Source organism: Oryzias latipes, chromosome 7 (genome assembly GCF_053564925.1).
Source record: "Oryzias latipes strain Hd-rR chromosome 7, Olatipes_Hd-rR_3.1".
NCBI classification, from domain to species: Eukaryota; Metazoa; Chordata; class Actinopteri; order Beloniformes; family Adrianichthyidae; genus Oryzias; species Oryzias latipes.
The window spans coordinates 28,130,257-28,144,087 of NC_136243.1; the positions used below are offsets into that span (position 1 = coordinate 28,130,257).

The 13,831-nt window shown below is 36.0% G+C and overlaps 2 protein-coding genes and 1 long non-coding RNA gene across 10 annotated transcripts in view; 2 read left to right on the forward strand and 1 right to left on the reverse strand.

Moving 5' to 3' along the window:
- The window catches only part of tp73 (tumor protein p73), a 32,837-nt gene extending 28,484 nt beyond the window's left edge, over positions 1 to 4,353 (forward strand). For all 6 annotated transcript variants that reach the window (XM_078949506.1, XM_023956487.2, XM_078949504.1 and 3 more), the window contains 4 exons: positions 449 to 594; positions 732 to 864; positions 1,981 to 2,074; positions 2,495 to 4,353. In XM_078949506.1, coding sequence (XP_078805632.1) covers positions 449 to 594; positions 732 to 864; positions 1,981 to 2,074; positions 2,495 to 2,893 — 772 coding nt within the window. In that variant the 3' untranslated portion in view covers positions 2,894 to 4,353. The remainder of the gene's footprint in view (positions 1 to 448; positions 595 to 731; positions 865 to 1,980; positions 2,075 to 2,494) is intronic.
- Positions 2,752 to 5,385, reverse strand: LOC144993816 (uncharacterized). Its single transcript, XR_013657078.1, has 3 exons — positions 5,265 to 5,385; positions 3,003 to 3,080; positions 2,752 to 2,889 (listed from the first exon to the last, which is right to left on the reverse strand). It is a non-coding gene; the product is annotated as an uncharacterized LOC144993816 (long non-coding RNA).
- Positions 5,264 to 10,640, forward strand: rer1 (retention in endoplasmic reticulum sorting receptor 1). Of its 3 annotated transcripts, none has more exons than XM_020704524.3 (8): positions 5,264 to 5,404; positions 6,492 to 6,573; positions 7,129 to 7,233; positions 7,396 to 7,492; positions 7,599 to 7,677; positions 8,685 to 8,820; positions 8,965 to 9,061; positions 10,135 to 10,640. In XM_020704524.3, exons 2-7 carry the CDS (start codon positions 6,493 to 6,495, stop codon positions 9,052 to 9,054), a joined length of 588 nt encoding a protein of 195 aa, XP_020560183.1. In that variant the 5' UTR covers positions 5,264 to 5,404; position 6,492; the 3' UTR covers positions 9,055 to 9,061; positions 10,135 to 10,640. The 3 variants fall into 3 exon arrangements, with proteins under 3 accessions (XP_020560183.1, XP_004070405.1, XP_011475200.1); XM_004070357.5 differs by having other exon boundaries at positions 8,965 to 9,019; XM_011476898.4 differs by lacking the exon at positions 10,135 to 10,640 and having other exon boundaries at positions 8,965 to 9,223.
- Positions 10,641 to 13,831: the final 3,191 nt, after the last annotated feature.

The following is a 13,831-nucleotide window of genomic DNA, read 5'->3' on the forward strand; positions in this document are numbered from 1 at the left end:
TTTTTTATTCAATAAAACTTATATTTATGAATTATCTACATTTTTAGTGGTTTTATGGTGCGTTGCACAGAGCTACAGTGGTTGTATGCTTCTATAGAGGAAGATTTCACTGTTTTGTTCTGTTTGTAGTTTAATTGTTCTTGATTGCTCTGCTGAGAGGTTTTCTAGTTTCTCCTGTAGTCAGAACTCATCAATGTTGAGCTAAATTGTTTTTTTTGTAAAGTGTTTGAGACTATACATCTGTCTCTCTCCATGTAAACCTTGGATGGAAAGTTGTAGAGGAAGTAGGTGTGAAGAAAGAGTAAAAAGACTATTTCACATGTTTTGTCATTTATAATACAGAATGAGGATTATTAGACAGTACATGTCTTAATTCCTTTAACAATCTAAGATGATCAATTTGTAAAATGTATCTTACTGTATGTCTTGTTATTCTCTTTTTTACCAGGAGCAACATAAACTCGCCCTCTTCCTATTCTCCATTGTCAAACATGAACAAGATCCATTCACACGGAGGCCTCAGCAAGCCATCTGTCAACCAAATGATGGGGCAGCAGCCCCAGCAACACGCCAACTCCTCCATGTCTCACATGGGTGAGTGTTTAATCTCTCTGAATTGGGATTCACATCAAAGCAGATTATTTCCTCAAGTCTGTGTCTTTATGAAACACTTGTGTTGTCTTGTGTTTTTTTGCTATTCTAATTTTCCATGTTTCCTCCCTCTCTCACAGGTCCAAACATGCTCAATAACAGCCACTTGCAGGCTAACGGCGAAATGAACAGTGGCCACAGCAATCACAATATAGTGTCTGCCTCCCACTGCAGCCCGCCCCCTTCATATAACCCTGACCCCAGCCTTGTCAGGTATCTCACCCTGCAGTGACACTTCTTTATCCTCCAGTAAGAGGGCAGCAGACAATCAAATGCACACGGAGAGCAGTGGCACGACGATGCATGAACACCCACTTTTTTTTGGTCTTGTTAAAGCAGCTTTTTTTCTATTATTATTTATTTCTACATTGAGCTGTGCTATAATTTAGCTGTCACTACTACTGTTAATTGAGGTTTACTCAAAATAGGGGTTCATGTGAGGATTGACAGCTTGGTAATACTGCATGCAGTAAAGTGAAAACTGTAAAAAAAAGAAAATAGTCCTACCTTAACTCCGAACATGTTTTCTGTGACCAGCAAACATGGAGCGAGGCGATGTTCTTGGGGAATCTACACACCACCAAAATACTGGATTATTATAAACACTAAACATAAACATAGCCAAAAACATGACATCTATCATGAGGCTTTCAATGTATTTAATCTGAAACGGCACTATTACACTCTCACAAAGTTCACATCTATATGTTAAAACCCTAAAAACATGCACTGTGTTCATTAACTTCCTAATGTGTATTAGCTACAGCCACCCTTTGCAATGCACTGCAGGAACTTTTCTTTGACAAAAACTACTTTCAATGTAGGTAAACAAAAAATGATTATTGTTTGGTTTATTTTTATACGTTATATTTTTCTTATTTTATTTTTTTGTAGATTGTTTTCATAACCAAGCAATTCTATTGTATAGCTATCCGTTTTTTTTGTCCAGTCACTTTGAATGTAACAAAATTTTAACATTCTGTTTTTTAATAAACATTTTCATCAAAAGCAAAAGTGGTCCCATGAATTTGTCATGCAAATGCACTTTACTGCTTTAAATTCACTACATTTTCCCAGTTAAAGCACATTTGTTAAACACTGATTTATTTTTGAGTCTATGTAGACATTTATGGAACGAGAAGACAGAAGCTTCATTTTTGCCTTAAAACCAGCTACCATATTCTATTTATCAAGCAATTTTACATTTCATTTGGGATTATTTTAGAAAAAAATCCAAATTGTTACAGTTTGATGGAATTCACCTTTACATTTCATTGCTTCCAGGTTTGTAGTTGGGGTCTAAGCGGCTATTCTTTTCTCCCCATACAGTTTTCTCACCAGTCTGGGCTGTCAGAACTTCATTGAGTACTTCACTTCACAGGGTCTCCAGTCTGTTTATCATCTCCAAACTCTATCTATGGAGGTAACCACTCTGTTCTTGCATTTGTAATCTCACACCAGGTGAGCTAGAAGATATTGTTTGTCCATTGTGAATTGTGAATTGAGTTTTGTTGTGACAAAAAAAAGGTTAAAAAAAAACAGTGAAAAGATTAAGACCATGAATAAAAAATTGAAGGTGATCTGATTTTTTTTTTTTAGGAACTGGAATTTCCTTAGACCTAAAATTGGATCTTATTGTATTTTTGTCCACTGGACTTAATCTATAGCAGTAAACAGGAGAAAAAAACAGCACTATTTTATTGTTATCATTAGTATTTTCCATTATATCCTTTGACATCTCCAGAGTTCCCTATTACACCCATTGAAGCCTATGACTATTGTTGTAATATTGAGCTATGTAAATAAAACTGAAATGAAATTGAATTGAACATGTCTTTACCAGGATTTAGCTGCACTGAAGATACCGGAACAGTCCCGCCTAGTCATCTGGCGAGGGCTGCAGGACATGAAACAAGGTGTTCCCGTCCAGCTTCCTCCTTCTGCTCATCACCATGACTATCACGGCCAGCAGTTGCTCCGCTCCAGCGGCAACATGGCAGCCTCTGCGATGGCAGCCATTGGTTCTAGCGGTGGGGAGCTGCAACGTCAGCGTGTCATGGAAGCTGTGCACTTTCGAGTCCGCCACACCATAACGATCCCCAACAGATCCGGCGTGGGCACAGCGGGGATGGCAGCAGCCGCTGATGAGTGGGCTGACTTTGGCTTCGACATGCCTGATTGTAAAGTGTCCCGTAACAAGCACTCCATTAAGGAGGAATTCATGGAAAGTGACGTTCACTGAGAAAGAAAAGCATCCAGTGATTGTTTTACTTCTGTCAACATTGTTCTCCTGGTGAAGCTTTTGTCCTTCAGTGATTTATTTTTAGGAAATCAACCACTAATTCACTTACATGTGATTTTTCAAGTGAGAAAGTTCACTTTGGTTGGAGGTTGAGCTTTCTGCTTGTTTCATCTGTAGGATAAAAGCACTAGAAACAAGGCAAACATGTCATGACATTAGCTTTGTTTATCCCACAATATAACATATTTTTTAGAAATCTGTGCAACAATGCTTCCTTTTATAATTTCCTTTTTTTTTACTCTAAAGAAACAATTCACATGATTAAATTTATTTCAAATGTTTCTTTTAGACCCTATGTTTTTGAAAAAGACTAAATGTTCTCAATAGACTAACTTATTTATTTTTTTCAGTTTTCCTTAGCTCGTGCGTTTGTACTGTATATACTGAATCTTGTAAAATCCCTGCAACAAAAGTGTCTAAAAACTAGTTTTTAGATTTTAATAATATGACTGTTGCTTTAACCAAATGTTTAGAACTGAATAGTAAGGCGGACTGAGAAATACAAGAACACTGTCCTGTATTAAAAGCTGCGATGAGTTGAGGACCACTGGTTCTGTATATTTTTCTCCATTTACCTAATGTTTTGTGGGATTTGGCATTAATAATGTGTATGTTAACCTGTTTTATAAATAGCATTGATATTGCTTAGTCTTTTCAAAAAGTTGTAGGATATATAGTGTTAATTCTTGTATTGTGACAAAACAAAAGATTTCAAACAGTGTTATTGTGAAAGCAGGAATTCAGGTGGTTTTATAAATAAGAAATGAAAATGTCTCCCTCCCAAAAAAAAACAACTTTTTTTTGTCTTTCTTTGAATGTTTTTCAAAAACTGCAAAGTTTTTGAAACCCTTTATATCAAGCTAACAGCTAATATTGTACCATGATACTTGTTTGTGGATTTTTCACAACATTCCAATTTATTGTTTAGATTGCCAAAAAGCTGAATGTTCAAGTGTTCTGTCAAGCTGGTTTGTTGAACTTGTTTTGTAGTTTCACCCATTTTTTCCCTGCTTCTTGTCTAACATCAGCTGAAAAAGACTGAAACTCTTTGCAACCAACTTTTAGAGTCATTTTAAAGGTAATTTCCTGAAAACATGGTACAAACCATTTTCCATTTACAGGTTGGAGAATAGGCACTTTAAATGATTTAAAGGTTAACTTAATAGGAATATCAGTATTATGCATTTTCAAAATGTAAATATCAATGTTTTTTAGTGTATAATGTAATTTCTTTCCCCTTTTTTATCTTCCATTTTGTTAAATGATGTAAAATGGATCTATTGTTGTGCATCAATGCTTCATGTGTTGAGTAGTGTTTTTGCTCTTTAACCTTAGATTTCTTCAACATTTTTTCTTAATTCAGTTTCTTTTCATCAAAACAATAAAGGGGTTTTAACTCATGAGGTAGATTTTATTCAAACTGAAACTTCAATCAAGGTAATTATCATTATTTATCACTATACATTTTATTTGATTTATTTTTCTTGAATATGTTGTATTAACTTAAAACATTCTACTCAAATTGTCTTTTGTGCAAAAATATCCTACTTTTACTTAACAATCATTTATAGATAGATAGATAATGCTATCTATCTATCTATCTATCTGGGCTATAATACTTGCATTAGTTCCATTTTTGTATTATGGGGAGCCAGTTTAGCTCGTGCTGGTTTGCGGCGCCTTCCGTCCGTGAAACCAGGGTTCGACTCCGGGCTGCTCCCTGTTCCCTTCTCTACCTCTGCCGGTTCAAAGCCCGGTTTGAGAAGGTTGCGTCAGGAAGGGCATCCGGCGTAAAACATTGCCAAATTTACCATGCGACTTGTTCGCTGTGGCGACCCCTGATGGGAGAAGCCGAAAGTGGAAGAAGTTCCATTTTTGTATTATTTGTTTTGAACATCAGTAAAGCCTAATAAGGCAAACAAAGACTAAACAAAGGGAAGCCCCTTTTGACCAATTGATTCAAAATTTTGAGCTAATACTAAGACTGTTCGATTAGAATAACATAGACCAAACTGGGCTATGCATATTTGTGTTAACAACCCATAATTTTATTATTTATTCACTTTTTTGTTGCATATTTTGTGTAACACCTTAGTTATACTCTGAAGCTTTCAGGAAAAACTAAATACGTTTAGACCTAATATTTCATTGTAACTCAGCCTACTTGAAATTTCTTGAACTACAGTATAGTCTTCTTCCCACCTGAGTAAAAAATAATGGAATTACTTTTTTAATTATCATTTTTAATTGATTATAGTTGAGTAAAATTATTTCATAATAATATTACCTCTACACTTTTTGGGTACTTAACTGTTTTCTGGGATCTACTAACCGCCCTGGCGTGTACGCTGATACTGGCGGAAGTACTGACGTGTTCTCGCTAGATGACACGAGAAACAGCTAGTGTAGCTAACTAGGAACAGCCGGGTAGTGACCAAGTGCTCGTATCAGGTAAGACACAAAAGTTTCCTGGTTTTGTTCGTTGTAGATAAAAACACAAAGGAGGTGCTGTTGAATGCTTTCGGGTTTTGAATAGAATAAAAATGAACCACCTCCTTTATACTCCAGAATAGTCTTCATTCTAATCGAGCTAACAGATAGCTGAGAAGTCCTCTTAGCTTTTTCACCGGAAGTGAGTTGTCACATCTGTCAACGCAGTGTTGGGACTTGTAGTTCATTATAATGTAAACTCGGATGATCGTAGAGAAACGAGAGACAAGCAATGACTACATTTTTTTGGTCAAGCATAATTTCCTGCTTAGCTTTGGCTTGTGGGAAAAGTTGTTCCCTTGTTACGTTTCAGTGCCCATTAAAATGTACGAGCTGAGTTGACAAACTACATCACCCATACGTGCTCCGAAGGGCCAAAGGGTAGCCTACATTTACATGGCTTGTTAGCTATGTCTATAGCTAATTTGTAAAATAATGAAAATATTTCAAATTCGTGTTAGATGGCGAAATGTTTGACCCACTCGTCAAATCAGTTTTCCCAATTGAGGGTACTATGAACGGAAAAAATAGAACAGATGTGTCCAAAAACCCCACACATCATAAGAAAAGAATGTAGCCACCACTAGCCATAGTACCTACTATTAAACGACCTAATCGGAATTATGTTCTAACCTAGCTGCCACGTTTAAGTTACAAAAATACATTTCAGTAATTAAATGACGGCCGTGACTTCAGATCATAAAGCAGCGGGCAAACAGTTGGAGCATCAGTTGCTAAGCTTCAAAATTTCGTTCAATAAATGCAAAATCTGACTCAATTTTTTTAATATCTACTCACCTTTGCTTTTACTTAGAGCAGTTTTGCGTCTTTTTAAATCTACCACTTGTGTAATTTCAATATGGCAGTGGTGGTAATTGTATCTGGCAGATACACTGATTTCCCAATTATTTTGTTTAGTGCTCCACACAACTAGAGAACATAACTTCAATGAAATTAGATTTGACCTTCAGTTCAGTCTTGCTTTTCAAAAGTGTGAATCAAACTTGAAACTATTAACAGTCAAAAATAAACATGTGTTTATGAACAGAATGTCAGAAGGCGACAGTGTTGGGGAGTCAATCCATGGAAAATCATCTGTCGTTGCTGCCTTCTTTACACGTGTGGGACAGGTAAGATGCATGCTTACCTCTGCACATGAAAGTCAAAATTCTGGTATTAGTGATGTTCTTCATTTTTAAAGCTTTATACCAGGAGCATTGTAAGGCAGTGCTTTCACACAGGGACATAGACATGTAAATTGGACTAAAGGTGTTTAGTTGTCAAGTTTGCTTTGCTTTGCTTTGAGAGGATTTTACATACTTTGGCTCCACTCACCAACTAGAAGTTGATCAGTTTTAAAAGATTTTTTCATGGTTGATGCATTTCCTAAAACAGACAATCCTTTAAACCTGCTTTTGCTGAACCAGTAATGTCAAACAATGACTTTAAAGGCCTAGTTCTTGCTTTTAAGGTGGAATTTTTCCTCACACATCACTCAGTGCAAGTGTCAATCTTGTCTTTCCTTTCAACAGCAGGGCCTTTTTTTTACTAGAGTGTACTCAAATCACTAAGGCTTGTATAGGAGGAAACATGTAGAAAATGAAAGACTAGATGGTGGTATGTCTGAGATCGTATGCGTTTTTAAATTACTTCTCAGGGAATGTTTTGTTTGTTTCTCAAATCAGGTTTATCAGTCATGGCTTGACAAGTCCACACCGTTCTATGTTGTGCGGTGGGCACTCACTCTACTTTTGACTGCTGTCTACATGATCAGAGTGTACATACTGCAGGTATTTCCTGTTCCTTTCTATTTTTAGTGTTTGCTTAGTAATATGCTAGCAGTTTTTGTTTTTTTTCAGTTGGTAGAATCCTTTTTGTTTTGTTTTTCATCTTTGCTATCTACATGCTCTGTGTCCTTCACAATGAGAACTTGTTTTTGTGCTGCTTTCCAGGGTTGGTATATAGTCACATACGCTTTGGGAATTTACCATCTCAACTTGTTCATTGCATTTCTATCGCCAAAAGTGGACCCATCTTTGCTCGAAGAAGGCAAGTTGGCAAAGTTACACTGGGCTTCTGGATATGTTCTGTGTTACCTGAAGTTTTTTCTGCAGCGTGTAAACGCCGACGGTCTGTGTCCTGTTTTCACCTGCAGATGACGGCCCATCCCTTCCTACCAAGCAGAATGAAGAGTTCCGCCCTTTCATTCGGAGGTTGCCTGAATTCAAATTCTGGTAGGATGTGACTCATGGTCTGACAAGATTATTACAAGAAAGGTCTTTGCGGATTTAAATGAGTGGTGAAGGGCTGAGTTATACTGAGTCCTTGTGAAAGAATATATAATCTTTTATCTTAAGCAAAATAAAAATTGATTAATGATTCATATTTGCTTTAGTTTTGAACAGGTTATCACTTAAACATTTAGTAATGCACATAACTCCATTTCCAAAATGCATCAAATTGAGAAATTTAATTTTAAGAGGGGTTATGAAACCTTCACCACAGTATTTGATTTTCTTTACACATCTTAAAAACAAAACAACAAAAAATTGCACCCTTTTTTAAATTTTCAAATCATTATAATGTGAACTTTTAGGTATTGCTGGATTATAGGTTCCTCTGTTGCTTTGCTTACCAGTAATACGTTTAGTTGGTTTTAAACTCCGATCATCTTTTGATCTATTGTAAAAGTATTCCCAGGGTCTTTTATTTACGAAATACCGGTACACCCTTTTTAGCCAAAAGGATTTTTTAAAAAACGGTCATTTTCTAGGGAAAGTTTCTGCAGAGCTGCAGTTTTTTTATTTTATTTTTTAGAAATTTGCCTCTGAGTTGTGCACTGGACAACCCCGGCCTCCTTCCTCCACCCACGGCTAAAAGCTCAAAGCAGGGAACTTCTGCCCCACCCACCGTATTTTCTATGTGGCAAATAAGCTCTTTTTCAAAAAGCATGTTTTCATCCACTCCTGATTTACTTTGATTTGAATAAAGAAATACTCAGAAATGCAATTTTAAGCTTAAATTTCTTAACATATGTCCTCCATTATGAGAAAATACCACAAAAGTGTTGAAAACACAGAAAACTACATTTTTAATTGAGTGGCTCTTTAAGTGGTTTGACAATCCCTTTTATCAAGAACATTTAACTTTAACCCCCAGTACCACACATTGATATTTTTTTTGCAAGGACTGATAGTTGTGTTGGGTTTCCTCCTTTAAGTCCACTTTCTTTTCCTGCCAGGCACTCCGCAACAAAAGGTATCGTCATCGCCATGATTTGCACATTTTTTGAGGCCTTCAATGTGCCAGTGTTCTGGCCCATCCTCGTAATGTACTTCATCATGCTCTTCTGCATCACCATGAAGAGGCAAATTAAGGTAAAACCCTGACATGTTTGAATGTCTCACCAATTTCTTTGACAAGCTTTGCTGTTTTTTTGGAAAAGCAACAGTTGATTACATGTTTTAGCTGAATCCTGTCACTTACTAATGCTTTATTTTTCTTTCTCGATTTCTTTACAGCATATGATCAAGTACAGATACCTTCCATTTACGCATGGGAAGAGGACATATAGAGGCAAGGAAGACACAGGGAAAACCTTTGCTAGTTAAAACCCGAGTTAGTCTTTCCTATCTGTTTATTTTGAAAATCATCAGTCATAGCTAATGGGGAGTGGTGAAGAGATTTGATTTTGTTCTTGCATAAGGTGGACAGTAACAGAAAAAGATGACATGTAAATCCAAGTTTTGATCCAGCGTGTTGATAAGGGGTATGAGCAGAATGGATCAAAATTTGGAATACTGCCTTGCCGATTGAAATTTATTATTATTTTTATCAATATTATTATAATTTTTTTTTGTTAAGATTCCATTTGCTCAGCAGTAGGTGAGACTGCACTGCTTTCTGCCTTTTTAGCCCCATTAGTTAAAGGAGGTCATGGAGAAAGAGCCGATTGAGGGGGAAAAAAGTTTCTGTAAAATCTGTAATTTCCTGTTTCTTACATTGATTGTGATTTCAGTGCATCTGCCCATTCTGCTAACTTCTGGTTATTATCATAGTATCATTACTTCCTATTTGCCACATTTAACAGTTTATCAAAGTTTAGGTTTAACAGAATACTGTTAAATATATGATGGAATTTGATTAAAACTCATAACATTGAATACATTCATTTTGTGTCATTAAAATACCCTGAAAATATGACTTTTTAATGTCTTAGTTTCTTTTTGGGCTTACTGAGAGAAAACTGGAGACAGTTTTTCCTCTTAAAATACTTCTTCACATGCGAATGTTAAACGTCTCTCCCACTCAAAATGATTCACTTAATAAATGAAAAATTATTTCATCTTTACTAACCGATGTTTAAATTAGTTCATTCTACTTTGTGCCATTGTAGATTTAAATACACAGAATATTTCTCAGCAATTCTTTTAAAAAAAAAGTTTCTAAAATACTTTCTCTAGCAGTTAGTCAAATAATCAGAAACATTGAAAGTCAGTATTCCCTTCAATTGAGAATGTGGTCAGGCTGAGGTCACACTCCAGCACGCAGGTTTTTCCTGTTTCCAAGAATTGTTTGGCATGTTTAGACCAGCTCCTGTTCTTCGTCAATATCTGTGTTTACTTAGAAAGAAAAAAGATGAATATATGGTCATTCCAAGCAAACTGTTGTTCTCTTTGTTTGTTTTGCAGAGGAAACGTAAGAGAACAGAGGTTGAGATCTTTTAATGTATCAAATGGATGAAGTTGGTGGTGATCACATTCTTTTCCATGAACCTTTGTGATTTTTTTTTTTTTGTTTTTTTCTGTTCTTACCATAATGCTGGGCATCTGTCTTTGCTAAACTTTAATCAATATTGTAGAAAGGAGTTAAAATGCATTTTCCTGTAAAAAGTTTGTGTTTCAGAGGATCACATGGATTTGTGTATATACAGCACAGATATTTTGAAACATAATTTGTTAAAAGTTTAATTTAATCGCCTTTTCAGACACCATGATATGTTCAAGTGTTAAACTCGTTCAGCTGAAATAGATGGATCTGGTAAATTGGACTCTCTAGATATTAAAGTTAATGTTTTTCATGGACTGCATGTTATTTTCCTGTGCTACAGCTGAAAAAAAAAACTTGATTTTAATAACTTATGTGTATTTTTTTCCACATAAAATGATATTAAAATGCTGTGTCCCTTCAAACAGTACAGACGTGTCTCCTTGTGGTCATACTTTGTAGATGTTCATTAATAAGAGCTTTTGTGTCTGTTTAACATGAAGGCAAGATTTTTCTTTAAAATGCACTTTGATATACTTGGTAAAATCAAATACACTGCATTTTCTTTGTTTCCCAACAATGTTGAGTGCACCCATGTAAGTGTCGAGTCCAATGTCATAAACAGCCTACAGAGTTGACTACTGGGGTTATAAATTTGATTTCCTGAGCCACAATCCAGAACCCACAGGTGTTTCCTGAAAGATTTGCACACAAACAGACTGTAAAATGCAAAAGGACGGTGTAAACACACCACAGTGTTTAGATTCCTGTGCATTGAACACATGGTCTTTTCCAGAAGACCATGCTGACATTGATCAAACTTGGATGGCCCAGAAGTGTCAATGACTTGCAAATTGTACACAACATGGTTGTTGCTGCATTTCACAACTAAAGTGTTATTTCTGAACTGAAACTTTTGCAATAAGCAAACATTCTAAAACCATCATCGCTAGTCCCTATCCAGTTTCTGGTCATAGTTGGGAGTAAGATAAGGGAGGCCACTAAATTTGGAAAAAGATACTATTTTTTTCTGCACCAATAGTTAGAATACTGGTAATACATAAAACAATAATCATTCAATGGTTATTTGTGTGAGACACGAACTGTGAATTTCTGGACTGTTTTGATGACGAGAAGAGATAAAGTCATGAACTTGTAAAAACAATTTCATCTACTGGTAAAACACCTATGGTTAACGGCACATTTGTATATTATCCAACCACAGACCATAACTCAATCACAGTGTAAACAATAAAATGACCAACACTGATGCCTTAATGGGGTTCACGCTCATCTAAGTTGTGGGGCGTTTACCAGATGAGAAAACTACGAGTCCTGTCAAAACCTTAGTGTTTAAACTGCAAAGTGGTTTTCTGCTATGTGGATGTTTTGATCATGTAACCACTTTAAATAATCATTGTGACATTTTGCAATTTTATTGACAGAGGTGACACGCTGACAATAAGAAAGGTGCTGATTGGTTGATCAGTTTAAACAGAACATTCCAAGTTGTAACTTCAGTTTGTTGGCTAATCTGCTGTGATTGATCGATTGATTTATTGATTGACCCATTAATCCATTTTGAAATTCAACATAAAATAGGAAAGTTTTTAACCCTGACTATTTCTCATACCTGGCCCCCAAGGACTATCTATTTGCCCTCTTTGAGTAGGTGGAGAGCTCCTGCCACAAGTGGAGGACTTTTTAGTATCTTGGGGTCTTGTGTGCAAGGTAAAAATGAAAGAGCTGTACAACATACATACAAGATAACAACATATAAGGGTTTGTGTTTAATCATGTGGATTTGCAAACGAACGCAAAAATGATCATACAAATCCTGCATACTCACATTTAATCAAAGCAGAAAAGAAACTTATTCATTTCATCGGTCACTTTTTGGCAGTTATGTGATACATTAACAGACACAGTCAGTTTTTTCTTTTACCCTTTTTTTTTTAAATCTTTTTTTAATTTATCGAGCTCAACTGAACTAACTATTCTTGGCACAGATTGGTTAAATGCACATATTTTTTGGTGATGTTAGCCCAAACAGATCAACTCATTAAAAAGCTCTTTTTCCCACAGACACTTTGCAGTATATTTCTAAAGAAAGTTCCAGAATGTTAGCACATGATCTAATTTTTTTCTGTCACATACACGTCCTTTAGTGTTACAGAAATGGAAACTTGAGCACCATATTTTCAAAATGTATGCCTGAAGTCTGTCTGTTCTTGTAACCAACCATCCATCCATCCATCCATCCAACCATCCATCCATCCATCCCCACCATCTTCTAGTTTGGGGTCACAAGGCTACTGGAGCTTACCCAGCCCCTGAAGGGTGAAGGTGGGGTACACCCTCCATGGGTTGTCAGCCCATCGCAGGGCAACACAGAGAAACAATCACACACACTTACAATCAGACCAAATGGAACATTTTGCTAAGAACCAATGAGGTTATATTTTTAGGATGTTTTTAGATTGTGGGAGGAAGCCAGAGTGCCCAGAGGAAAATCACGGATGAACAGAACATGTAAACTCCTCACAAAGGGCCCAGCCGGAACTCAAACTGGGGCCTCTTCGCTGCACCACAGTGAAGCAAAACACTAACTGTGACAATCCCTTTTTTTTCAGCACAAACAGCTGAAAGAGGGCAAAATCTGGCTGACATGTACACCTGCATGGTCAAAATCTTACAATTTACACAATACTTTGATCCAAACGGCTTACTTTTCAAATGATTTAAAACAATTGGTGTAATGTAGATTAGATTACCTTTATTTCTGAAGTACAAGAAAAAATAGGTTGGATTAGGACAATAATGAAAACAACAATGGCCTAGAGAAAATGAATTAAAACAAGATAAACAGTGCTTTGTTTATCAACAAACACAATGCAACCTGTCAGCCCATGTGTACTTGTTTAGGGAGACAGATATTTTGAACCTTTGCCGAGATGATGTTCTACCTGCCTTCTAACCACAGAAAAAACTGCAAATAATCTGCTTCTGAAAAGCCAATGTGGTCAAAGTTCAAATCATGCAGAACTTATTTGGATTAGGAAAATGTTGACATAAACCCCAGAAGTCAGCTTTTGATTTGTGTCTCATTACTTAAGATCTTATGCAACTGCAGACCTTTTGACAACTTAAAGTAGGGCTGCACGATACGAAGAAACCTCGCGATTTGCGATATTAGTGATCAATATTGCGATAACCATTTAACTTACGATACATGAACAAAAAGCAAAACAAACATCATTTCTATTTCACTGCAACAGTTTAATTTAAATAAGAGTCAACATAACTTAAAGTGCATTCCAAATGACCCTAACACATCTAAGATAAAAGGCTCCATCTGATTGGTCAAGGATGTAAAGGCGTCCATCTGATTGGTCGAATGCATAAAGGGATTTAATTGATTTGTTTAATACTTTAAGCTGCCACAAGATTGTTTGAACACATTTAAGGTCACCATTTATATTTTATATATCTAAACTGAATCTTTTTTAGTGTTTAATTTGATCATTTGAAGCCATAACCACTTACTTGTGTAGTAAATAGAATGCTGTGATTTATCTTTACTATTCCTTCAAGTACAAACAGCATTGTATCATATGCACA